Genomic DNA, 24,362 nt, shown 5'->3' with positions numbered 1-24,362 from the left:
CCTGAACAGCCGGGAGCCGGGCTCGACTCCGCGGACTTCGAGCCCCACAAGGCCGCGCGCCGGGACGCGGGCCCTGAACAGCCGGGAGCCGGGCTCGACTCCGCGGACTACGAGCCCCACAAGGCCGCGCGCCGGGACGCGGGCCCTGAACAGTCGGGAGCCGGGCTCGACTCCGCGGACTACGAGCCCCACAAGGCCGCGCGCCGGGTTGGGGGCCCTGGAACCGCCGGGACGGGGGCCGTCTGGAACCGTCGGGAGCCGGACCCGACCCCGCGGACTACGAGCCCCACAAGGCCGCGCGCCGGGTTGGGGGCCCTGGAACCGCCGGGACGGGGGCCGCCTGGAACCGGGCCGACCCGGCGGACTACGATCCCCACAAGGCCGTGCGCCGGGGCGGGGGCCGCCTGGAACCGGGCCGACCCGGCGGACTACGATCCCCACAAGGCCTCGTCCCGGCCCCGCGCCCCAAGGACCCCCCGCGTTTTACCACAAACTCAGCCTCACAAAAGCCCTGGAAAAAAAATCAATAAACATTTATTCGATACAGTCATCTTTAATACATACAGTGATGGCCCGCCCCGCGCCACTCGGGCCAGGGCGGGGCGGGGACGAGGACCGGGGACAGATGGTCACAGGGCGGGCGGCCCGAGCTCACCGTCAAAACATCTTGCAAATAAACACTTTGTAGATAGAATATATATGTATATATATGGTTACAAGTGATAGCTGGAGCCTCTCGAAATGCACTTATGTACTGAGAACTGGCGATAAAAACCCAAACCAAGAAACCCCAGGTATAGGACGCGTGGCCACCAGGCAGGGGGTATGACCCGCTGGACCTCCCAGTTCAGGCCCCGAGGAGAGCCGCCGGGGCCCCAGTAGGGGTGTGGGGACAGCCCTCCCCGTCAGGGTACCCCCAACAGCACGGAGGAGGCTCCCCTCAACTGCCTTTGCCAGGTAAATAAAGTGCACCCTATTTTTGTGTGAAGTGTCAGCCCCTTGAGTCAGCCCTTGCGGGCACTCTCCTGTTCTTTGGGGTGGGGAGTTGCGCTGAGCCAGAGGTAGATCCGCAGAGAGGGCTCCAGACCCGGCTGCGGGCAGGGACCGTGCCCACCACACCCCGGGGTCTACCACGCTGGCCCCCCTCATGGAGGCATCCAGGGTGCTCACCTGGCCACATGTGGGCCAGAGTGGAGGCGGGCAGATCCTTCTGAGCCCCCTGGAGCCCCCACCTCCTTGGGAGGAGGGCCCTGCAGACCAGCTTGCCAGCACCTGGGTGAGAGGGGGGTGGGGGCGCTTAGACCCAACGGCCACATTTGGCAGCAGCCCCCACACCTACTTTACAAAGGGGGTTAAAGTGCTAAACATAAGTCATCCAGGGCACCCCCTTCCCACAGGAGGACTATCTGTGGGCTTTTAGGGTGTCCTGGAAACTCACCCCCCAGCAGAAACCAGACCCCCCTCCCTAAGGGCCAAGTACCTGAGAGGCTGGGGCAGGCAGCCACACCCAGCAGAGGTGTTGGGGTCCAACCTGCCCCACCATTGGTGACAAGGACAAAGTGCACCTAAACTCCAGCCCAGCGCCTGCTCCCCCCGCCACTCAAGAGGCCGCCCCTGCAGAGCTGCCTGGCCCCATCCCCCCACCACCAGCTGCACACCCCGGTGAAGCTCTGGAACACAGCAAGGGAAGCCCTCCTGCCCCAAACCCCACCCACTCTTTGACCTTCACCGCTGGACCGCCCCCACCTGTCCAAGCCCCATCCTCTGACTAGGTCAAGGTGAGGGTGAGGGGAGTCCAAACCCCCACAACCCCTCCCTAGCACACCACAACAGGGCTGCCCGGGGTCAGAGCCTTCTGGCCAAAGGAAAGAGCCAGAGACAGAGCACAGCAACCCCAGCCAGCCCCAAAGCCCCCCTGCAACTTGCCTCCCTGCTGCGGGGCAAGAAGAGCTGAGCCCAGCTGGGGCCCTTGGTGAGAACTAGGGGGCAGGCGGGGTGCCCAGTCAGCACTGCCCATCTGAGCAGCACAGGGCCCCAGCCCAGCCCAGCCCAGCCCAGCCCCCAGCCCCGCCATGGGCACCAGGAAACCCTTAGCACCAAAATGTCAGATTGTTGTTTTTGTATAAAAAACAGAATTTAAAAAAAGGTTGTTACTTGTCACAGCAACAAGACTGGCATCCACTACACCCAGGAGACACACGCACACGGGCAAATATCAAAATTCACATCATCCAGGATCGGCAAGGATGAGCCCTCAGCCCACCCCCTGGAAAACGGCCTCCATCCAAGCCCGCCCCTCTGAGCACCCTCCTCCCTGTGACAACGCTGAAAGGCGGGGGCCCAGGAGGAATTCAGAGGCTGTGCGGCCACCTCCTCCAGGCTCCCTGGACTCCCCACCCACCCAATGCCCGACCTGCAGACCCCACCAACTGGGGGGCCCCACCAGGAGCAAAGACAGAGCCCTGGAGTGCCACCAACTTCTGTGACCTTGGCCAAACCCCCTCCCCTGGCCGGCTCCTGTACCAAATGAAACACAACTAGAAACTAAGGAGCAGGTAGAAATGGGGGAGAAAGGGGCTCCCACAGGAGTGGCCACTGGGCCAACCCAGATTAGCAGGAGGAAGGCTGCCTGTCCCCAGTGGCCACTCAGAGCCAGGCTGCTTCTACTCAGCTTCCTGCCCACGGGCCCCAGACCCAGACTTGTCCGGCTGTACTACCAGGCTGCCCCGATCTAGCTCGCCCGTGTCTGGAAGCCGATGGTGGGAGGCAGAGCACGCTCAGGGCCCCCACACCCCTAGGGCTATGTCCGGGAGCCTCAGGCTACTGCTCCTGCCACTCTGCAGGTGGGAGAGCAGAATCCCTCCCTTGCCCTGAGTGGGGGACACTGCAGACACAGGCCAGAGGGGCGTGGGCACGGCAAAGCAGGGTGACAGGACAGAGAGGAGGGGGCAGAGGACAGGCCTGGAGAGGTAGAAAACAGAAGCAGAGGAACCAGAGGTGGTGGATTGGGGAGGGCAGGCACCTGCCAGGTCAGCATGGCAGTGGCGGGATGGGGGTCTGTCCTGGGAGGTAGCTGGGGTACCGGATTCCAGTGTCGGGTAGAGGCGAGGCCCAGAGGGTGGCTGCCAGGGCTGTGCAGGTGCCCTAGCCAGCCCAGAGCCAGGGGTCGCCAGGGACACCTGAGCCTTGGTGGAGCCAAGGTGGGATCCCGCAGGGCCTGAGGAAGCAGACACGGGGGGCCTGCGGGCCATGTGCCTGCTCCACGCCACAGACCTGACATGTTCTCCCGGGGAGGGCTGACCTTCCGGCTATTGCACTTCTGCTCCGGCCCCGGGGAGTCCAAACCCAGGTGTGCCCTGAGCAGGGTCAGGGCTGCCTGCAGGGAGGGGAGAGTGGCTGGCCGCCCCACTGGACGGACGGACAGGCGGGGGAAGGGATGGAGAACTGGAGGACGGCAGGTCCTGGAGCCAGCTACGCCCACCCTGGCAGAGTGGGGCAAGGTGGCCGGCCCGCCACGCTCACTTTTCAGGTGCTTTGCCAGCTCCCCCCTTCCGGCCAGCAGTGCCACGGGCCCCCTTGTCTCTGCACCCTAGGGGCCAGTCGTCCCGGCGGGGGGGCAGCTTGGGCACCGGCTCCTCTGGGGGCCGCTCCTTGGGCTTGCGGCCCCGCTTCTTGCCGCCGGCCAGGTTTTTCTTCTTCTCCTTCTTGGGCACCACCGAGTCCTGGCTCTTGTGTTTGGGAGGTGGGTCTGATGAGGTACGGAACCAGTTCTAGGGAGAGAAAGGTGGCGATGAAGACCTGGGGACAGGAAGATCCTGAGCACCTGAGCCAGGTGTGACCCCAGAGTCCACGCCCTCGCCCCAAAGCTGCAGACCCAGCAGCCTCCGGAGCCAGTCAGGCAACTGCTACGAGGTGACCGAGGGGCTGGCACCCACCAGAGGGGGGCTCCCGTTTGGGGTGCCTTGTGGGGTGCAGCCACACCTCTCAGCTCTCCTGTCTCCAGGACGGCAAGATGCCGAGTTGAGGAGACCACTGGATTTCCCAACGCCAGTCACTCGCTCAGGCACACACCACGCAGGCCACAGCGCCCCCCCACCACCCAACCCTGGCCCAAGGCCCTCCTGGAGCAGCCCCGCCAGCCGCCAGGCTGGCAATGGCTCTCACACCTCTGCGTGGGTCTTGAGGATGTGGTATTTAACGCCACTCTCGGAGCTGAACTCCTTTGGACACAGGAGACACCGGTACTTCCCCACCAGGTGGTCCCCCTGCAACACACGGGCAGTCCGGTCCCCAAAGGTCAGACCCGCCCCCACCCTTGGAGGCCCCAAAGCATCTAGATCTGTCCTAAGCCCCTACCCTGTAGCTACAGGGGCAGCGCAGCCAATGAAAAAGGACGCTGGGACAGGTGCTGAGGAGGCCAGCAAGTCACCCTGCCGCAGCGGGTGGGGGTGAGGAGAGGGTTAAGAGGTGACTGCCCTGGGGAAGGGCTGTGGACCTTGGCCAAGGGTCCCTTATCCCGAGCCAGTGTGCCCTCCACGCTGGGCACGGTGACCACCCACACCCGCTCAGACCAAGGCCTGAGGGCAGGACTTGGGACCCGCTGACTGGTGGCTGGGGGACAGGAGGTGTCCTAGGCTGGCCAACAACCACTGGCCGGTCTCTGGGCTCATGGAAGAGGCAGCTCTACGGGGGAACAGGGTGGAGACCCCCGAGGGGTTGGGTGGGAGCACCAAGGACCTTGCCCGGCTGGGGGGGCCCAGAGCTGACCTTGCTGCAGCTGGCGAGGTGGGCCTTGAGTCCAGACACGCTGGAGTAGATGGCTTCGCAGCACTGCGGGGGAGGCAGCGGGTGAGGGCCCGCCAGGTGGGCACCCCACACAGACACGGACCCCTGCTCTAGCCCGGGGGAGCACTGAGGCCTCTTTGGGGCAGTGGGAGCGCTTGACCCCGGAAGTCCTGGGAGTGGGCAGGCTGGCCATGTAGGACCTGAGGTCAAGGCCCCCTCTGCTGAGGAGGGTCCCTCTGAAGACCCCGCAAGGGCCCAGGGCCAGAAGTGGCTGGTCACCTCCCAACGGGTCTCCTGCCCAGGGGTCATCCCCGGCTCTCTGTCCCCCAGCCGTGTCCCCACGCCCCCGTGTGCCCCAGCTCACGTCGTTGGGGCAGTTGACGTGGCCCTTCTCCTTCACCTCGCTCTTCCACGCCTCCAGCAGCTGGGGGTTCAGCGTGGGGAGGCCCGGCCGCGTGTAGTTGAGCTGTGGAGTCAGGCGGTGCCAGGGTGAGCCCGAGGCCGAGGACGCCCCGGCTGCTCTAAGAGCGCCACGCCTCGGGGGCAGCTGGCCTGGGTCCCGGGATGGCTGCCACAGCCAACTCTGGGAGAGGCACATCCCGCCCAGAGACCACGGATGGCATGACCGTGGCCCACTGCCCCGCGCCAGCGCTGGGGCGGGCGGCTCACCCTCGCGGTCTCGGGCACGAGGTCATCCTTCATGCGCCGCCTGGTCCAGTCCCGGGCCAGCTCGTCCTCTGCGATCTCCTGCAGGTGGAACACGGCCACCTGGGCCGACGTGCGGCGGATGCGGCCACTCGGGGTCCGCTCCACGCCCAGCAGGTCCTCCGCCTCGGGGGGCTTGTGTGTGGGGTCCTCGGGGGGCTGGAGGACAGGAGGGCACAGAGGCCAGCGTGAGCCACAAGCAAAGGCCACGAGAGGCAGGGCCAGCGTGGCGTACGGACTGGGGCCAGGAGGCATGCAAGTACGTTGGGGACACGGGGGACACAGGCAGCCCGAGGGAACAGAGGCACCAGGGTCCCTGGCTCCCACCCACTGGGACACGTCTCCCGCAGGGAGGGACGGAGAACGTATGTATCAGGCAGCACATGCACACACACGCTCAGCACCCAAGGGACATGGGAACACACGTGCGGCGGACAGGAAAGAACATGAGTCACGGCACAGGCCACATGCGAGCCACGAGGACTCGGGGGGCCGCGGACTACTCACCGGGGCCGTGTGCTCGGAGCGCATGTGGTAGTCGTGGCCAGCCTTGGAGCGGTAGGTCTTGCCGCAGTGGGCGCAGGGGAAGGAGGGGCTGTCCACCTCGCAGGGCGGCTTCCCGCAGCGCCGCTGGTGGTACTGGTACCCCATGAGGCTGGAGAAGGCGGCCCCGCAGCCCTGGGGGTCCAGGGGCCAGAGGTCAGGCAGGCGGCCAGCACAGCGCCAGCCCCGGGCTGCGTGGGGGCCCCTCCACTGACCTCCTGGGGGCAGCGCAGCCGTCCCATCTGCTTCAGCACCTTGCGCAGCCGCTCCCGCTCCTCCTGCTCGCCCCCCTCGGAGGCCTCAGCGTCGGAGGGCTGGGGATGGGTGAGCCTCAGTACCCTCCACCACGGGCCGGCCCTGCCCGGGATGGGGCCACCAGCGTCCAAGGTTGGGCATGGGGGGAGGGGCTGTCTGAGGTTGGGGGGAGGGGCTGCAGTGGGGCAGGGGGAGGAGTTGGAGGTCAGCGGGAGGGGCTGGGAGCCAGGCGGGTACCTTGGCGCTGTGCTCCGCCATGGTGTGGTAGTTGAGACCCGCTTTGGACTTGAACTGCTTCCTGCAGTGCTGGCACTTGAGTGCGTCCTGCAGCTGAGACGCAGCCTGGCTGTGAGAGTCGGGCCTGAGGTCCCGGGGGTCCCCCTCCCGGCCCCTCCCGAGGCAGCCTTACCTTCTGGCACACCTCCATGTGCTTCTTGAGTCCCACGAGGGTCTTGCGGGTGACCACGCTGCAGGTGGGGCACACGGCCTCCCCCCGCTCATGGATGGCCCGCTGCCACTGCTCCTCAGGGCCACCTGCGGGGCGGGGCCGGGCCTCAGGGGCTGGGGCGCTCCCGGACGCCCCGCACGCCTCGCTCAGGGTCCAGGGTCCACACCCGTCCCCCATTCCTCCACCGCGGGCCGGGCAGCCCCTACCTGGGGCTGGGTGGGCCGTGGGTGCCGGTGCCTCCTTGCTGACAGTGACGGGGGCCGGAACTTTCTTCCGCGAGTCCTCAGGGCCGAGCCCCTCCTGCTTCTTGGAGCGGTGGACTCGGGCCTTGTCCTCCGCTTTGACCAGGCCTGTGTACACGCAGCGGGGGGGGGTCTGAGGCAGCCAGCACGCGTGTGAGGGGTACACACGCAACCCTGGAGATGCCCACTGCGTCTCACCTTTGAGCCCAAAAGTCCCTGAAATGGATGGCTGCTCCCCTGTAAACTTCTTCGGTGTTTTCTGTTTCCTTCCTGACTCGGGGAGAGAAAGAAGAGCCGAGATTCTGGTCAAATAACCATCAGGAGGCTGGGGCCCGGCCCGGCGGCTGCCCCCAGGGCCCTCTTACTGTGCCTTGTGCGCTCTGGGTCCTCCTCCGGCAGGGACGCGGGGCCTGCCGCCCGCAGAGCCTCCTTGCCCCCCGAGGGCCTGCTGCCCAGCAACACGGGGCCACTGCTGGGGTCCGAGCTCAGCTGGAAGGCCGAGCTCTGGCCCACGGTGGATGGGCCGTACTCCCCGTTCTCCGACCTCGCCAGCTTGGGTGGGATGGGGCAGGTGTCCAGGGTGTCGGCAGCCCTGCAGGGAGCAGGTGAGGGGAAGGCCTGACTCTGGGCCCCGTTTCCCCAAGCCACGGCCAAGGAGCGCCCCAGCCTGGAACGAGCTCCCATACCTTTTCTTACCGCTGTTCCTCCCTGTGGTGCGAGGTGCTTTGTTCTCAGACTTGGTCAGCAGCACCATTTTGCACGGTGGCGTGTGTCTGCTGATGGCAATCGGCCTGCTGACCGTCACGGGCTTGGTGACCACGATGGGCCTGCTGACCGTCACGGGCTTGGTGACCGGCACGGGTTTCGTAACTGTCACAAGTTTTGTGACCGGAATGGATTTGGTGACTGGCACGGACTTGGTGACTGGCACGGGTTTGGTGACCGGCACGGGTTTGGTGACCGGCACAGACTTGGTGACCGGTATGGGCTTGGTGACTGGCACGGGCTTGGTGACTGGCACAGGCCTAGTGACTGGCATGGCCTTGGTGACCGGGATGGGCCTGCTGACCGTGACAGGCTTGGTGACAGGGACAGGCCTGCTGGCTGTGACAGGCTTGCTGATGCCGATGGGTTTGCTGACGCCCACGGGTTTGCCGATGGTGACGGGCTTGCTCACACCAATGGGCTTGCTGACCCCAACCGGCCGGCTGATGGAGACCGGCCGGCTGACTGGCCCAGGCTTGGGGGCAGGCAGGGGTCGGTCCATGTGGTTCCAGATCCGGTGTTTCTCCAGCTGGGTCTTGGAGGTGAAGGCAGCCTCGCAGAAGGGGCAGGGGAAGGCCAGCCTATCTGAGATGGCGCCCTGGGCAGGGAGGGCAGGTGTGGGCCGGGGCCCCGGGGGCCTCTGCCCAGACACACCCCCTGGCCTCTTGCTCCCCAACCCCCAGTCCCTTACCCCTTGGCACCGCTGGTAGTGGTACTTGAGCCCATAGATGCTGGGGAACTCCAGCCAGCACCCTGAGTTTGGACACTTCACTCTTGAGTGTGCCTTGAATTCATCTTTCCACTGGTTCATCAGGGAGAGCTGGGTGTGAGGAAAGGCCATGCTGCCAACCCCGAGGGCTCAGCCCACCCACGCCCCAGACCCCGAGCCCTCCCAGGGCCTGCAGGGCACACACCCCACACAAGCCTCTTGGCCTCGGGAACGCAGCCAGAATTCAAGCCACCTACGCAGTGGCCATGCCCCAGACCTGTTCTACGAGCCCCACCAACGTGACCCGCTAGGACTTCACAGCACGTCAGCCACGTGAAGCCTGCCAGGCCAGTGCCCACACCCCGAGGCATGGAGTTGGTGTCTTATGTGCCGAGGGCGAATGAGCGCAGAGCAGTGGCCTGGACGGGAGACCTCAGCATGCCTCCCCCAGCCCTCAGGGAGCTCACAGGAATGTCTCGGAGAGCCTGATTCTCAGCTTTTGGACGCCCCTTTTTCTTCCCTTCCATCTTGTCGCTGGTTGGACTTCCCGGGTCAAAGCAGAGCGAGGCTTGGCCAGGCACTGTCTGTCCACTGCGGACCACCGGCATTCCTGCAGCACACAACACGCTGGGCTCGGTGGCTGTGCCTGCCACCCCGGGGGCTGCTGGGGTCCAGAGTGAGCCTTGTTTTCCAGGTACCCAGGTACAGCGGGGAGGGCATGGCCAGCTGAGGACAAGAACCCTAGGCCCTGGGCTATGTCAAAGACAGTCACCACCCTGGAAAGGCCCTCAGGAACTCAAATGCCTGGCTGGGTGTCCTGGGACTGGATGCCCGGCAAGGTGGCCCACTCCTACCACTTGCTGCCCATGATCGTCTAGAACCCGTTTTGACCCTGACGCCTCTTACCCAGCTTCGGTGGGTCATGCAGCATAGGAAGTCGGACTTCCTTCCGGCCACCATCCTTCCCGGGTCCACTCCTGTTGGACCCCTGGAGCCGACGGCCACCTCCAATGCAGAAGGGATCCGTCATCTCTTCGGAGCAAGTGGACAAACCTGTAAGGCCAAACAGACCTGACTCGGGACATGCGGTGGAGCTTCCCTGGACAGGCCCTCTCTCTGGCCAGCGACGGGCAGCCTGCCCTCCTGTGGCTTTGGTCACACAGGAAGGAAAGGGATAGGGGCTTGCAATTTAGGGAAGGAGCTGCACAGCCAAGGACTCCCAAGAGACATGATAAGTTTGGAAGCACCTAATCCTGTCCCAAGACCCTTGACAGCTTCAACAGACTCGCTCTGTCTCAGACATACAGTCCCAAAGGGTGCTGAGGATTACGCACCCCGTTCCCTGTGCTGGGCAGGGGGTGTCCCCAGGAGAGGTGACTTGTGCAGGAGGAAGGAGGCTGACAACATCCCTCTAGGGGCCAATTATGAAACCAGGGATGGCCGCTGGCTCCCACGCTGCCCTAACACCAGGGGACACCTTCTCCCACACGACCCTCCCCTCTTCCCATCCAGACCTGATGCAATGCCAACCTACCTGGGGGGCATCCCTGGATTCTCCTCCCCAGACACAGAGGGAAAACAGCCAGGGTGGGCCCCCGGCCCACTCCCCAGTGGGCAGACTGAGGACCCCACCACGCCCAGCTCTGGTCCCTGTGCGGGCTGGACCTTCCCACCCGACCTGGTCTCCGGCGGAGACCTCTTGCTTAGCCCTCGGCCACTCCGGCTGGCTGACCTCCCCCCACCTCCACTCCTAAGAGCCTCTCCGTCCCGGCCTGTAGACGCACCGGCACCACTGCAGCAGACAAGCCACGGTGGGCACAGGCAGTGAAGGCCCAGCTCCAGAGTCCACTGGGCCCTGGGCAGAGAGAACACCCTGCTGCTCAAGGCTGGGCCTCTCTGGCCTGCCCTGCTGGAGGTGGCACCCCCAGAGAACTGGGGAGCAGAGGGACTCCAGGCTTAGCCCTGCTGGACCCTCCCACAGCAGTACCCCAAGCCACAGAAGGGGGTGGTCCCAGGAAGCAGGGTAAGGGTCACGCGAGCCAACAACCCCTTCCTGGTAGTTTCCAATTAACTTGGATCAGAGGAGAGGGGAAGGGGCTGCTGTGTCCAGGAGGGCCAGAGGGCCAAGGTCGGAGGTCAGGACAGTCACTGCCCACTGCCAAGGGGGATACCATGTCCTCGGCTTGGGGAGAGGAAGGGTCCCAGGACACAAAGTTCTCTGAAGTCCTCACTTTGCAAGTTTGAAAGGAGACTCTGACGGCCCCAGTGGCCTGCCGTGCAGGTGCCCGCCGAGCGCCCCCTCCACTTCCCTGAAGCCTGGGCACGGAATTCAGAGTAGGGGCTGGCCTGGGAGGCAGGGACCCTCCTTCCAACGCGGCCAGTGGCTCGCGCACGAGGACGAGAAGGGGCGTCCCCCGCCCGGGGACCCGCAGGGTCGCAAACCCTCGAGGGAGGAGCCCGCGCCGACCGCGCGAGAGGCCGGCGGCGAGGCCGCGGCGAAGGCCGCTCCGCCGGGGACCCGGGCCCAGGCCCGGCGCGCGGACGCGGCGGCCGGGACGCGCCCCGAGGCCGGCCGCGCCACCCACCTGTCACCTGCGGCGGGTGCAGGCGCGGGCCGCGGCCTGGCCCCGGAAGGGCCGCCGGCGGGGGGGCGAAGCAGTGAACCAAAATGGCGACTTTTTCTGGAGAAGGAGGAGGCGGGAAGACGGCGTCGGCGCGGGGCGCGGCGCGGGGTCCGGGCGGCGGGGCGCGGGGGGGCGCGGGCGGGCCCTCGGCCTGCGCGGGGCCGGGGCGGGCGCGGCCGCGGGGCGGCGGCGGGGCCGGGCGGGGCGCGGCCGGGCGCTTACCTGCGGCGCGCAGCGGGGCTGCGGCCGGGCCGGGGCCGGGCCGGGGCCGGGGCGCGGGGCGCGGGGTCCGGGCGGCGCAGGCTGCGCGCCGCGCTGCGCACATGCGCGCTCCCGCCCCTCCCACCTTTGACAGTTTTACTGTGGGGGGGAGGGGGGCGAACTCTCGCGGTATTCCTGCCGCTGCTCCGCGACGGGGAGGGGTGGGTCTGGGGGAGGGGGCCCGTCGGGCAGGCCTGCTCCGCCCGGCTCCCCGGTCCGCCGCCTCTGTCGGGCAGGCCTCCCCCAGTCCACAGCGGCCAGTTCTGCTGCCCATAGGGCGGGAGGCATTTTATGGACAATGGGGTAAACTGAGGCACGATAGGGACTCTGGGCACAACCCAAAGTCAGATGCGCACGGAATGTGGTGACCCGATGCCTCTGCGTCCTGGCCCCGGGCAGGTGCTGCAGGGGAGGCCACGTGCTCCGGTACCCTGGCCTCCTGGCCCTGGGGCCCATAGGCCCGCGGGGCAGGACTGACCCCGCTCCAGCTAGCCCTGTGACCACTGTCAGGGGATCGCCTGGCTCCTGGCAGTGCTGGGGCAGCTTGAGGCCCTGGAGCTTTGTTGGGGGCGCTGACCATTGGATTGCCCTCTCCCAGCTTTGGAGGCGGTAACCCTAGACCAGCAGCCAGTGTCTCACTCCTCTCTGCCCCAGAGCCCCACGTTGCCCAGGGGCACTGCCGTTAGGTCTGGGCTCCAAGGTCTGGGGGTGACGGGGCACTGGCCCCACAGGATGCAATGGAGAAGGGTGTGCTTCTCCCCAAGGGGCACTAGGGAAGAGGTAGAGCATGTTTCTCTGGGAGACCCCCCCACAGGAAGCTGGCAAGGGACCCACCCACGAGAGCCATCTCCCCAGGAGAGCTGTTTGTACCTGTTCACAGCACCCGTCTCCCTGGAGGAACTCGGGCCTTGGGAAGGAAGAGTGAGGGAGACTTTGGGTTTTCATCTTGTGCCCACAATACTATCAATTTTTTTTCACCGTGTATATATATTAGTTTTGAAATTAAAATTGACTTTAAGTTTCTAAGGCCTCTTTTTATACTCCTCAAACACTCTGGAGTCTCCGACACTGGTGTGTGTTGGATGTTGTGAGTTGGGAAATGAAATTACAAGGTGCACCTTCTTCCTGGGGCCCTTCCTGCCCAGCCGTCCCCTGCCCTGCCCCCTCTGGAGCAAGCTCTACTGCACTGCTTGGCGCAGGGCAGGTTTTTTGCCTTCTCCCGAAGGGACCCTTGGGGCATGCTTTGCTCAAGGATGGCACAGAGCACTCGCATGGAAACAGGCTGTCTGTCGAGGAGTCGGCCACTTCCTCAGAAATCTAAGCCAGAGAGAAGCTGTGAGCCAGCCTGGGGGCCCCTGGAGGAAGGGGGCAGTTCCTCACCTCATCCTTCACTTGTTGACCATCCCCTCCCTGGGACAGCAGGATTTCCGAGGCAGGGGGGAGTCAGTGTATACATCCTGAGGTGCGTCCAAGCGTGTCAGTTTTCCCCCTGTACGTCTAGCACACTGACACACATACGGGACATGTCCGTGTCTGTGGGTGGGTGTGTGCTCAGCAGTACCCATGTTTGGACATCATGGTACAGGGTGGGTTGCCTGCGTGTTCTGTGCTTGATGAGGTTGATGCCTGTCTGTGTGTCGGTATCCAGGCGAGTGGACTTCAGGGTGCGTGGGGCAGTGAATCTTAGCATACCTGTGTCCAGGCTGTGGCATGACTGTCAGGGTGTCGGCGGTTTGTGTGTGTGAATACCTGTATGTCAGAGTGTGATTGTTTTCTGTGTGTATCTAAATGCCATGGTGTTGTATGATATAGTGTGTTTCTACATGTTAGGAAGTCATTGTGTGTCTGCGTGTTAGTATTTGTGTTTGTGTAGTTACATCTGTTTTTGGGGGGTTTTGCTATATATCTTTGCATCTGTATGTCAGGGTTCCATTGTGTCTGTCTTGTCCACGGCACCTGTGTGTGTGTATTGGGGTTTGTTGATGTCAGTGTCATTGTGTCTCTGTGCATTTGTGCCTACGTGTGGTTTTTGTTCTTATTTGTGTGTCTGACTGCTGTGTGTATGTATATGTGTGTCACCGTGTGTGCTGCACTCTTGAGTGTTTCTTATGTCTGGCATTGCTGAATGGTGAGCTCCCAGCAGATGTCCATGTCAAATCCCTGTGAGTGGGACCTTATTTGGACAAAAGGCTTTTGGATGTGATTAAGTATCTCGAGGAGATCATCCTGTGTTACCCAGGTGGGCCTGCATCCAGGTCCCCTTATAGGAAGGAGGTAGAGGGAGATTTGAGAGAGACAGAACAGGAGGCAGCAATTGACCACAGAGACAGAGACTGGAACAACCTTGAGCCCAGGAGTCCCCAGACAGCCTGCAGAAGCTGGAAGGGGCAAGGAAGGATCCTCTCCTCAAGCCCCAGGGACACGCTGCCTTGCTAGATTTTGGACTTTTGGCCTCTGGAACTGTGCGAGAGTAAGTTTCTCTTATTTCCAGCCACCCAGCATGTGGCCCTTTGTTCAGCCCCCACCCAGGAAACTCACACACTGTGTGTCTGGGTGTTGTGCCCAGTGCTGGGTGCCACCCATCTGGCTTTTGGTCCCACATTTTCAAGCCTCTGCCTCTTGTCCCGGGTGACGTCCTGGGGTTAGCAGGACACCCCCTTCAGGATACGACACCACTGCCCCCTGGTGGCCGCAGGTGCAGGACACCTCTCCTCCCAGAGCCAGCACCTTTGGGCACTTGAGAACTAGGTTTATTTCTGATTTTTTGTCGGAGTATAAAAAAGTGAGCACAAAACAAGGAAGACAAGACAGGATCACGAAGGACGGGGCAAGACGGAGGAGGGGGGAAAGGGGCAGAGCCAGGAAGGGCCCTCTGGAAGAAGGCTGATGGCACCGGTGGGTGGGACGCTTGGGCAGCCGGAAGGGCCACAGTGCTCCCTGCTGGGGGGTCACAGGGTGGGAGGGCCAGGTCAGGCCAGTTGTCCAAATTCTACTCGGGATCTGCGATGACCAGCCTCAAGTCCCGAGGCTAGCTCAAGTCACATAGAGGGGACTGGGAGCTCAGCCTCATCTGTCCCTGAGATTTTCAGAGTCCCCAAGGGGAGTTGGAGAGGGCAGAGGAGCAAGACGGAGCACTGGCCACCCCACTGTCCTTCTGCCAGGCAGCACCAGCCCCAAACCACCTAGGGAGGGGTTGCTCAGGCATCTGTTGGGTGGACATGGGGGAGCAACCCTCAGGACAGCCACTCTTGGGAATCCAGGTCTTCCTGGGAAAGCCCCCCTGGGAATGCCCATGCACAACTGCCTGGACGGTGGGAGTAGGAAAGATGTGCAAAAGCAAGATTTTCCCAAACATAGGGTTGGGAGCACTGCTGAGCCTGGTGGACACTGGGCATGGAGCCACCTGGACAGGGCTGCAGTCCTCGTTGTGCCACATTTGTCCCGGGAGCTTGGGCCATCAGACCTCTCTTGGCCTCAGTTCTCATGAATAGGTGGGGCTGTGGTGAGGGTGTATAAATAATGAGTGAGTGTAAGTGCTCGGCATGGTGCCTGGCTGGGCAGGAGCTGATGACCATTATTCTCGAGGGTGGGTTGGGCCTGCTGGGCCCTGGCAGGGGCAGGGGAAGGACACAAGCAAAGGGAGCCACAACAGTTTGTCCCACCTGTGCCAGCTGGCAGTGCCAAGGGAGGGCTCAGAGCCGACTAGATGAGGGGTGGGCAGAGGAGTGGCTCAGCAGGCGGTGTAGGACAGATGTTGAGGGGTTGGGGATGTAAATAAACAGAGTCCCTGGGAGGCTGGGGCACGTCCACACCGGCTCTGGCTCCAAGCAGCTGCCCTGCATGCTGCCGGCCCACTGGGGGCAGGCCTGGGCTCAGGTCCCGGGAGGAGGGGCCGCATTCAAGCAGTAGCCCAGGGCACAGCCTGGAATGCCCAACCCGAGGTGCTTGGAGGTGGTGATCCTGGTCTCGCCTGTCCATTGACCCAGGCTTGGCTACCAGGGCATCTGGCAGGGTCCACGAGGTGCTGCACAGCCAGCTCTGCCTCGTCCTTGGCTGTGGGCTCTGGTCACAGTGCTGGGGTCTGGGGTTCAAGCCTGGACATCAGCTAGGACATGTTTCCAAAGGAAGCTGTAGGTGGATAGGGGTGAGAAGGTTGGGGTCCCTGAACCTGCCCGCAGCATGGCCCTTATGGGGCCCCCAGGTACTCTTCTGAGGTCACCCCACCCACCCTGTACCCAGAGGGGCCTCTCAGTCCAGCCTCCAGGCTGCTCTGGCACCCCACCTGGCGCCTCACACTGACCTTGGCTGAGCAGCTGCAGGCTCCGCCCCTCCTCGCGCACCTGCAAGCGGAGCACCTGCTGCAATACCTCCTGCCTCTGGGCCTCCTGCGCCAGCCCCATCCTCTGCAGCTTCTCCGCATTCAGCCGCAGCAGCACCCGGCCTGGAGAAAGGGAAGAGGGGCTGAGCTAAGGCCAACAGAGGCATCAAGAGCCAAAGCAGAGACCAAGAAAGAAAGGGGTGAGGAGAGGGAAACAGAGACTCAGACAGAAAGAGAATCCGGGAAAGAGACTTGGAGGGAGAGAGGCAGAGGGAGGCATGGAGAGAAAAGACAGAGACTGTGCAGGGAAAAGGCAGACGGAGACATAACAGAGACTGGGAGAGAGGAGGAAACAGACAAGAGATGGAAACAATAGCAAGAGAAACAAAGGCGGCTGAGTGTGGGGGAGGGGCTCTCCTAGGCATCCTGGCCCCTCCCCCACCCAGTCCTGCTGTACCCGTGATGGCATGCTGGGAGAAGGCCTCCACGTAGACGAGGTAGTTGTGTGGACAGTGCTTCTTGAGCCACTTGCAGACATCCTGCTGACTCCACAGGACCACAGGCCTCGTCAGGCCACCCAGCGAGGGGCTTGTGTGGTACAGGCCATAGTGGTCAGAGTACAGCCGGCTCTGTAGGAGAGGAGGGTGGCAGGTAGAGTGAGAGTGGCGGGCAGGGCAGGCAGGGACTGAGGTGGGTAGCAGGGCAGGTACCTGGGCGGTCTCCGTGCCCGGCTGCTGCAGGAGCTTGATTGGCCTGCTGCCAGCTGCCCTCTGGCTGCGGGAGTCATGCCACGTGAGGCTGGTGACCTGCGTCCGAGGCAGGTGGCAGGGGATGCTCTCAGCTGACACCGTGTGCTCTAGGAGGGTCCGGCAGAAGCTGAAGTGGGCAGTGGCTGTGTGCAGGGTGGCTGGTCAGAGCAGTCAAGGGCAGGGCCCGAGGCTCCTCCCCCTGAGAGCCGGCTCCAGCCTAGCCTGTCTCCCCTCCACCACCCCACCACCAAGGGCAGGGGAGTCACTTCCCCAGGGAAGGGTTCCCAAGCCCCCAAAGGCAGAAGGAAATGTACTGTCTTGAGGACCCTACCCAGCCTAAAGATGAAGAACTGGAAACACCTTTCTCTGTACAAGCCTACAGCCGGGCAGGGCCGGCTACCCTGGACCCACCCTGACCTCACCCTGGTGTTTGAGTCTTGGCCCCTGCCACGGTGTGCTCGCCAGCTATGACTCATTGACGAAAACGCTGAACTCTGGGCAAGCTGACAAGACAAGTGGAATTCATTCCCCAAACACATGCTGGCCTTCCCTGCTGTGCCGCCTCCCTCGGGGCAGCACCTGGGTGCCCACTGGGCATGGGCTGTTTAGCACAGGTATGTTAGGATGCAGACACAAGCTCAGGGACCCACAGCCATGCCCTGGGGTCCCTTGTCCTACTCCAACTTCATTGTACTCATCACATTTTGGTTTTATCTTCTTTTCTGGGGTCACTGCTGACATGAGTCTGGGAGGGAGGGTGGGAATCCTCTGCCTTGCCTAGTTCTTGGTGCATGGGAGGTACCTGAGAAGCACTGTGAATGAATGAATGAAGGCTCTGTATGGGGTCTGCAAGTTAACAGAGCCTGAGAGGAGACAGGAAGGCGGGCACAGGCTGGCCCTCAGCTTTCAGCACCCAGGCCTTGACTCCTCAGGGCAGGATGAAGTCCCCACGTCAAGGCCCATGCCTCTCTCCCCTCACCCCAACAGCAGTAGAGAGGACCCCCCCCCAGACACAGACACCCACTCTACGCTGGGGGCAATGGTTGGTGATGCGTCTAGGAGGTCTGAGTGATGGGGAAACCCACATCCTACTGTCCTTCCAGCCCTGCAAGACTCCGGAGACTTAGCACCGTCTTTCCAATTCTTTCAACTTTGGGGTCTGCGGCGGTCAGCAGAGGGTGTGGCCAGTGGGCCACCGCCCCGAGGTAGCCTCTAGTGCCCTGGAAAAAGACTTATTCTAAGCCCGCACCTTCCAACGGACAGGCGCGGTGGTCTGAGGTCTTTGCAGGGGCCGGAGCGCACGACTGGGGCGGGTGCCGGGGAACCAGCCGGACGCCTCCGCCCGCGCAGCACCTGCCCTGGCCAACGAGGCCCCGCCCATTTCCTGCCCGCTCTCGGGGAGGTAGCTCAGCCAGTCTGTCGGTCGGTCAGTCCGCACCTCCCCGCCCCAACATCAGAATTCCAGAAGGCGAGGGGGTGGGGGCACCCGACCTGGGGTGTGACCCCGGCCCCCTTTCGGCCCCACCGCAAGGGCTGGGGAGGTTTTCTCCGCGTGAGGGAAAAGGTGACCCGAGTGTGGTGCCAGCCTGGAGACGCGAGCCCCGGCCTGTCACCCCCTCATCCCAAGCCAAGGGCGCGCTGATCCTCAAGGCCTGAGGCTGTCCCCCGCCCCCCCAGTGCAGGACAAAGGCCACAGGGACCTCCTTAGGCCAGGACGCCCCCAGCTCCTTCGCCGCCGCTGCTCGAAGCCCACCCGGTCCCGCCCCCCATGCCTCTCGGTCCTCGAGAACCCCTACTCGCGATATTGCCGCGCCCCTGTCCAGCTCGGCTCACCGTCCACATCCCGGCGCTCCCCAAAGCCCGCGCGCACTGCCCCGGCGCGGCCTCGCGGGGGGCTCAGCTTGGACCTCAGCTCGGTGAACATGGGGCCCGCGGTGCCAGGCCCGCGCACACGCCCCTCGCCGAGTGCAGGGCGGCCGGTGTGGCCGGCGGGGAACGCGCGCCGCCGCCCCGCCCCGCCCCAGCCGGCCCCGCGCCTGAGCCGGTCCCCGCGGCCGGCGAGTCTGCGCGGCGAGGCACCTGCCGCCGAGCCCTGTGTGCCGGGCGCGCTCCGGGAGCTCCGAGGTGTGTCGGTGGCGCGCGGGTCTGCGTGTGCAAAGGGTGTCTGCCAGGGCGAAGGGTGTCCATGCGCGCCTCGGCAGGACTCCGCGGATGGACGAGTGTCTCTGTGCACCTGCGGCGGGGGTGGGGGGCTCTGACCCGGGAAAGTGAGGAACTGTCAGTCCCCTCTGCGTGTGGGGGCCATCCTACCTACTCCTGAGCCTTCTACTCACCGGGGTCCTGGCCAAGGGCCAGATTAACCCCTTCCCAAACGCTTCCCTCCGTTCTCTTACCTCATTAATTTACTCACTCATTCAGCCCTTCTCCAGACCTCTCCGGAGGTCTCTCCTTCAAATGGCACCTGCTTCCCCAGAGGAGCCAGCTTCACCTTTGCTTACTCCCCGGCTTTGAATTCCCCTTCCCTCTGCAGCCCAGAATCTGGCTCAGTGCCTGGGGGGAGGGGCGGTGACACAGTGCTCACTAAATTAAAGTGTGGGAGAGAGAACTTCAAGGAGGCTGTAGCAGGAGGGCGGGAGGGATGTGTCCCGCCAGAGGACCTCAGTGAGAAGTGCTGGGTGGGCTGGAGGCAGGAAAAACGTGGTTGCCTGGTCCCGCAGAAAGCCAGGCTTGCAACCAGCTGAGTTTTGCTTGCTCTGCCCAGGAGCCTGATGCTCTCCCCACGTGTATGTGAGGGCTGGCGGATGTCTCACAGCAGAAGGAGCAGAACTGCATGTAGACATGCAGAATTGCATGCACAGAATACAGTCATGCATGTACACCCAAAACACGAGCCCACGTGATCTGCCCTGTACACATACCCCACTAATACACACAGAATTTACCCACATGCTTGTGACAAGCATGTTCATGTACCCTCACCCGGACAGGTCTGGCTGCATTCATTTATTTTCGAATAGCTCTCCAGGAGCCCGGGATGTGGCTGGGCTAACCCTAACCCTTACCCTAACCCTCACCAGAATGTTCAAGGCATGGTGGGGGGCGTGGGGGGAGCTTGTGGTCTGGCCAGAGTCCCCATGTTTACCTCCAGGGACAGGCGCCTGAATTGGGGCCCAAGAATCAGAGTGCTAAAAGCGCAGGGCAGCCATCTGCACACAGGACGCACGCACAGACAAGTGTGCCTACAACCACCACACACGAGCTGTACACAACTAGGTAGGTGTGCAGCTCCGCGCGGAAGGCATCACGCCTGCCCAGGTCAGGGCCGCTCCTAAGGGCAGGGTGGGAGGCCGGGCTGTTTCAGAGAGGGAGGGGACCGTGGGTTCTCTTCACACAGGTCTCCTCGGGAATGCATCAAGAGCACCCAGGAGGCAGGGACGCCCAAGGCTCAGTTTTGGGTTTCCCCAGAGATTGTCAGGGTGGTGTGCCCAATCACCCCCTCGGACCCGGCCGAGCGCTCCAGCGCACGCGCACTCCGCATCCCCGCCCCGCGACCGCAACCGGATGTCGTCAGAAGAAGCGCGTCGGGACTTCCGCCCAGAGAGTCGGGGGCGGGCAGTCTTCGCGCGGACCGAGCGCTCTGCTTCCGGGGCGCCGGTGACGCGGCGGCTGCGACCCCTTCCTCAGGCGAGCATCAGACGGCGGAGCCTGAGACGTCTCTGCGTCTTCGCCTCCGCCGCGGCCTAGTCCCTTCCCTTCCTAGCCTTGGTCGTCATCGCCGCCATGAACAAGAAGAAGAAGCCGTTCCTGGGCATGCCCGCGCCTCTCGGCTACGTGCCAGGGCTGGGCCGGGGGTGAGGCCAGGCGGGCGTCGAGGGCCCGGGACCGGCTGGCGGGGCGGGGTGCGCGCGCTCAGCGGTGGGGTCTATGGCCACACGGTGCGAAAGACGCTAGGTGGTTTGGCTTAATTCCTGTGGTTAGCAGCGGGCTTTGGGGTCAGGGCAGACCTGGATATGAGTTCTGCCTGCGACCTAGGAGATGTGACTTGGAGCTTAATTGCGTATTGGTGCGAACCCAAGGTTTTTGATCTCTTAAAATGGGTAATAACAGCAGAAGGATATGAATGGGCTTCGGAGTGAATGGCAGTTTATAAAATACCTTCATTGTTTGGACTTGCATATTTAGCTGTTTTGGAACGCAGTTGATTCCTTCTTGAGTTTCTAATATAAGACTGCTCCAGTCACATCACAATATTCAGTGTTGTGAAATCCTGTTTGTTAACTGTCCTTCCCATTCCTTTTCGTTTAGAGAATAAAGTTGTATTTCAAATAAAAAAAAATGGGTAATAACCCCGTATGCCAGTGGGCTGTGAGGAGTAGATGAGTCTCTGATGTGTAGTAGTAACACGTGACTACCCCCCTTATCCCCTCTTAAGCTTAACTGATCCTTTCCATATAGTCTGGATTGTATTCCTCTGTGTGGCTGGTCACAGTGCCCCATTCTTTCCCTATAGCGTTGTTTATCATGTACCGTTCAAACTCAGCTCCACTGGGGCAGGGAGGGTACCTATGAGGCTTGTGTCTGGGTCCCCCCTCCCCGCCTACCACACATGAACATCATAAGTTGTTGGATAAACAGTCATTGTCATCCAATTTGGTTATTCATTTGATTAGAACACTATTGGGTTTCTCTTGTCATTGGTATAGTATTAGAATCTGTGTGATACATCTAAGACTCAGATATTGGATACCATCTTCAGAGGACCTGCACTTTACTAGGGGAGGTTTGATATTAGCATAAATAAGTACATAAAGAGGAACAGATTTAGAACTCTGGGGTTCCAGAGATTAGGGGATGTACAATGGAGTATGGCATTTGAGCCAAGTTTAGGAGAGGTGGGTTTAGGGATATAGAAATGTGGCAGGGAAGCTGGGCATGGTGGCTCACACCTGTAATCCTAGCACTCTGGGAGGCCAAGGCAGGTGGATTGCTTGAGCTCAGGAGTTCATGACCAGCCTGAGCAAGTGCAAGAGCAAGACCCCGTCTCTACTAAAAGTAGAAAGAAATTAGCTGGACAGCTAAAAATATAAAAATATATAGGAAAAATTAGCCAGGCATGGTGGCACTTGCTTGTAGTCCCAGCTATTCAGGAGGCCGAGGCAGAAGGATTGCTTGAGCCCAGGAGTTTGAGGTTGCCATGAGCTAGGCTGACGCCACTGCACTCTAGCCCAGGCAACAGAATGAGACTCTGTGTCAAAAAAAAAAAAAAAAAAAAAAACTGTGGCAGGGGTAGAAGAAAAACTGACATTTTATGCATGGTTAGTTAACAGACAGGCAACACACAGAGGAGAACCAGGGAACATCAGGAGTGCACTGCAGGTGGAATGTGTATCCATGGGTGGAGTGGCAGGAGGTCAGAGGGTCCTTGAAAGTCAGGCTAGCGCTCCAGGAGGAATCAGAAAGACAGCGATACTTCAGAATTCCTTAGAGTTGCATTTTGGGAAGAATCATCTAGCAGAGCATGGTTTGAAGTAGAGGAAGGCTAAGAGGGTTGGCCAACTTGGTCCCACCTGTGATGGGAGTCATGGTTTGGGGAGGACAGATTTTGGAGGTAGAATCATTGATGGGGGTGAGGGGGAGCAGACAGGATGCAGGAGGTGGGAGAAGGAGGCAAAGGTGATGTCATGGTGCCTTCCTTGGCACCTGGCATGGTGGTGTTGTTCGCTGAAACAGCCCATAGCTGTTGTAGGATAGGCATAGAAGAGGAGCTCAGTTTGGACCATGTTGGGTTTCACAGGCTGGTTGAATGTGGAGGGGAAGGTGATTGAAACCTGGGGGTGGAGAGAGATTGCCTTGGTAACCTCCTGAGGGTAGGTAGTGCTTCAGGGTACAGCTCGCTGTCACTGGAATGTTTGGAGGTTTCCCAGAGGTGTTCGATAGATGTTATTAGGTGATGACTGGAGGTGGAGGGGAGAGCACAGGAACCGGTCTCCCAGATAACAGGGGCCCTGGGGTCTCCTGCAGAGCCACCGGCTTTACCACTCGGTCAGACATCGGGCCTGCCCGGGATGCAAATGACCCTGTGGATGATCGCCATGCGCCGCCAGGCAAGAGAACCGTCGGGGACCAGATGAAGAAAAACCAGGCTGCTGACGATGATGATGAGGATCTGAATGACACCAACTATGATGAGGTAACTTGTATTGGGCTCCTATGGCTCCTCTAGCCAGTCCCCAGAAGGGCTCGCCAGCTTTGTGACCCTGCATGCTGTTGGCATCTGTGATGAGTGGCTCAGGGGGCCGTGCATTTAATATTTTAGCTATTCATGGGATAGCATGAGGTGGAGCAGGAAAAACAGAAATGTGCACTTCTTTTGGCTCTTCAAAAGAGATATACTTGTGGCCAGGCACAGTGGCTCACGCCTGTCATCCTAGCACTCTGAGAGGCCAAGGTGGGAGGATCGCTTGAGCTCAGGAGTTCAAGACCAGCCTGAGCAAGAGTGAGACCCTGTCTCTACTAAAGAAATAGAAAGAAATTAGCTGGACAACTAAAAATATATAGAAAAAATTAGCTGGGCATTGTGGCACATGCCTATATTCCCAGCTACTCGGGAGGCTGAGGCAGAAGGATTGCTTGAGCCCAAGAGTTTGAGGTTGCTGTGAGCTAGGCTGATGCCACGTCACTCTAGCCCAGGCAACAGAGTGAGACTCTGTCTCAAAAAAAAAAAAAAAAAGGAAAAAAAAATGTTTAATTTTGAAATAATTTTACTTGCAAAAATAGTTAAAAATTTTTTTCACATACTTTCACCAAGTGCTTACCCCATCTTATGTGGCATTACTATTATACAATTATTAAAGCCAGGAAATTATTGTTTTTTGGTATTTTTTTATTTCAACAGATTTTTAGGGGGTATGAGTGGTTTTTTGTTACATAGCCAAATTGCATGTTAGAGAAGTTTAGGCTTTTAATGTATACGTCAACTGAATAGTGTACATTGTACCCACTAGGTAATTTTTCGTCCTTCACTCACCTCACACCCTCCGCCTTCTGAGTCTCCAGTATCCATTAAGTCACTCTGTGTGACCATGCATACCTATTGCTTTGCTCCCTCTTATAAGTTATAAGAACATGCAATATTTGTTTTTTTGTTCTGGGGTTACTTCACTTAGAATAATGGTCTCCAGTTTCATCCAAATTGCTCTAAAAGACATTATGTCATTCTTTTTATTTTTTATATTTATATATTTTTTAAGACTGAGTCTTGCTTTGCTGCCCAGGCTGTAGTGCAGTGGTATCATCATAGCTCACTGCAACCTCAAACTCCTGGGCTCAAGTGATCCTCCTAGCTCAGCCTCCTGAGTGGCTGGGACTACAGGCATGTGCCACCACATCCAACTAATTTTTCTTATTGTTGTAGAGATGGGGTCTTGCTCTTGCTCAGGCTAGTCTCGAACTCTTGGCTTCAAGTGATCCTCCCACCTCCAAAAGTGCTAGGATTACATGTGTCAGCTACCATGTTGGCCATCATGAGTTAATTTTTGTATATGGTGAGAGGGATACAATTTCATTCTTCTACATGAGGCTATCCAATTTTTTCCAGTACCATTGATTGAATAGGATATCCTTTCCTCAGTGTATGCTTTTGTCTGCCTTGTTGAAGATCAGTTGGTTTTAGGTATTTGGCTTCATTTCTGGGTTCTCTATTCTTTTCTATTGGTCTATATGTCTCCTTTAAACCCGTACCATGCTGTTTTGGTTACTGTTGCCTTGTAGTGTAATTTGAAGTTAGGCAATTTAATACCTTCAGCTTTGTTTTTTTTTTTTTTTTTGAGACACAGCCTCACTCTGTTGCTCGGGCTAGAGTGCTGTAGTGGCAGCCTAGCTCACAGCAACCTCAAACTCCTGGGCTCAGGCGATCCTCCTGCCTCAGCCTCCCAAGTAGCTGGGACTATAGGCATGTG

The 24,362-nt window shown here is 60.7% G+C and overlaps 3 protein-coding genes across 4 annotated transcripts in view; 1 reads left to right on the top strand and 2 right to left on the bottom strand.

Moving 5' to 3' along the window:
• Positions 1-512: 512 nt before the first annotated feature.
• On the bottom strand, positions 513-11,388 carry ZNF512B (zinc finger protein 512B). Of its 2 annotated transcripts, none has more exons than XM_076010790.1 (17): positions 11,299-11,388; positions 9,359-9,505; positions 8,920-9,062; positions 8,435-8,563; positions 7,665-8,341; positions 7,344-7,570; positions 7,177-7,248; positions 6,943-7,086; positions 6,698-6,822; positions 6,526-6,618; positions 6,249-6,347; positions 5,998-6,168; positions 5,455-5,649; positions 5,150-5,251; positions 4,768-4,830; positions 4,167-4,265; positions 513-3,770 (listed from the first exon to the last, which is right to left on the bottom strand). In XM_076010790.1, exons 2-17 carry the CDS (start codon positions 9,480-9,482, stop codon positions 3,519-3,521), a joined length of 2,715 nt encoding a protein of 904 aa, XP_075866905.1. In that variant the 5' UTR covers positions 9,483-9,505; positions 11,299-11,388; the 3' UTR covers positions 513-3,518. The 2 variants fall into 2 exon arrangements, with proteins under 2 accessions (XP_075866905.1, XP_012628478.2); XM_012773024.3 differs by lacking the exon at positions 11,299-11,388 and adding an exon at positions 11,038-11,128.
• Positions 11,389-13,943: 2,555 nt separating this feature from the next.
• On the bottom strand, positions 13,944-18,380 carry SAMD10 (sterile alpha motif domain containing 10). Its single transcript, XM_012773026.2, has 5 exons — positions 18,238-18,380; positions 16,366-16,547; positions 16,113-16,284; positions 15,638-15,778; positions 13,944-15,465 (listed from the first exon to the last, which is right to left on the bottom strand). The coding sequence occupies exons 1-5, from the start codon at positions 18,326-18,328 to the stop codon at positions 15,443-15,445; spliced, it is 609 nt and encodes a 202-aa protein (XP_012628480.1). The 5' UTR covers positions 18,329-18,380; the 3' UTR covers positions 13,944-15,442.
• Positions 18,381-19,993: 1,613 nt separating this feature from the next.
• PRPF6 (pre-mRNA processing factor 6) overlaps positions 19,994-24,362 on the top strand; it is a 44,137-nt gene continuing 39,768 nt past the window's right edge. The window contains exons 1-2 of the mRNA XM_076010789.1: positions 19,994-20,255; positions 22,426-22,594. Of these exons, the coding sequence (XP_075866904.1) occupies positions 20,185-20,255; positions 22,426-22,594 (240 nt within the window). The 5' untranslated portion in view covers positions 19,994-20,184. The remainder of the gene's footprint in view (positions 20,256-22,425; positions 22,595-24,362) is intronic.

The sequence above is a fragment of the Microcebus murinus genome, chromosome 16 (genome assembly GCF_040939455.1).
Source record: "Microcebus murinus isolate Inina chromosome 16, M.murinus_Inina_mat1.0, whole genome shotgun sequence".
In the NCBI taxonomy this organism is placed as follows: Eukaryota; Metazoa; Chordata; class Mammalia; order Primates; family Cheirogaleidae; genus Microcebus; species Microcebus murinus.
This window is presented reverse-complemented; position numbering and strand designations above follow the sequence as displayed.

What these genes read in the sequence shown, in the direction of transcription:
- ZNF512B (XM_076010790.1), bottom strand. Translation starts at nt 9,482, where the DNA reads ATGACGGATCCCTTCTGCATTGGAGGTGGCCGTCGGCTCCAGGGGTCC. An exon ending in GCATGACCCACCGAAGCTGG is followed by an intron (nt 9,063 to 9,358) that starts GTAAGAGGCGTC and finishes TGTGTGCTGCAG; the next exon opens with GAATGCCGGTGGTCCGCAGT. An exon ending in GGCTGCGCTGCCCCCAGGAG is followed by an intron (nt 6,169 to 6,248) that starts GTCAGTGGAGGG and finishes CTGGACCCCCAG; the next exon opens with GGCTGCGGGGCCGCCTTCTC.
- SAMD10 (XM_012773026.2), bottom strand. Translation starts at nt 18,328, where the DNA reads ATGTTCACCGAGCTGAGGTCCAAGCTGAGCCCCCCGCGAGGCCGCGCC. An exon ending in CTCCCAGCATGCCATCACGG is followed by an intron (nt 15,779 to 16,112) that starts GTACAGCAGGAC and finishes CCCTTTCTCCAG; the next exon opens with GCCGGGTGCTGCTGCGGCTG. An exon ending in CCTGCAGCTGCTCAGCCAAG is followed by an intron (nt 15,466 to 15,637) that starts GTCAGTGTGAGG and finishes ATCCACCTACAG; the next exon opens with CTTCCTTTGGAAACATGTCC.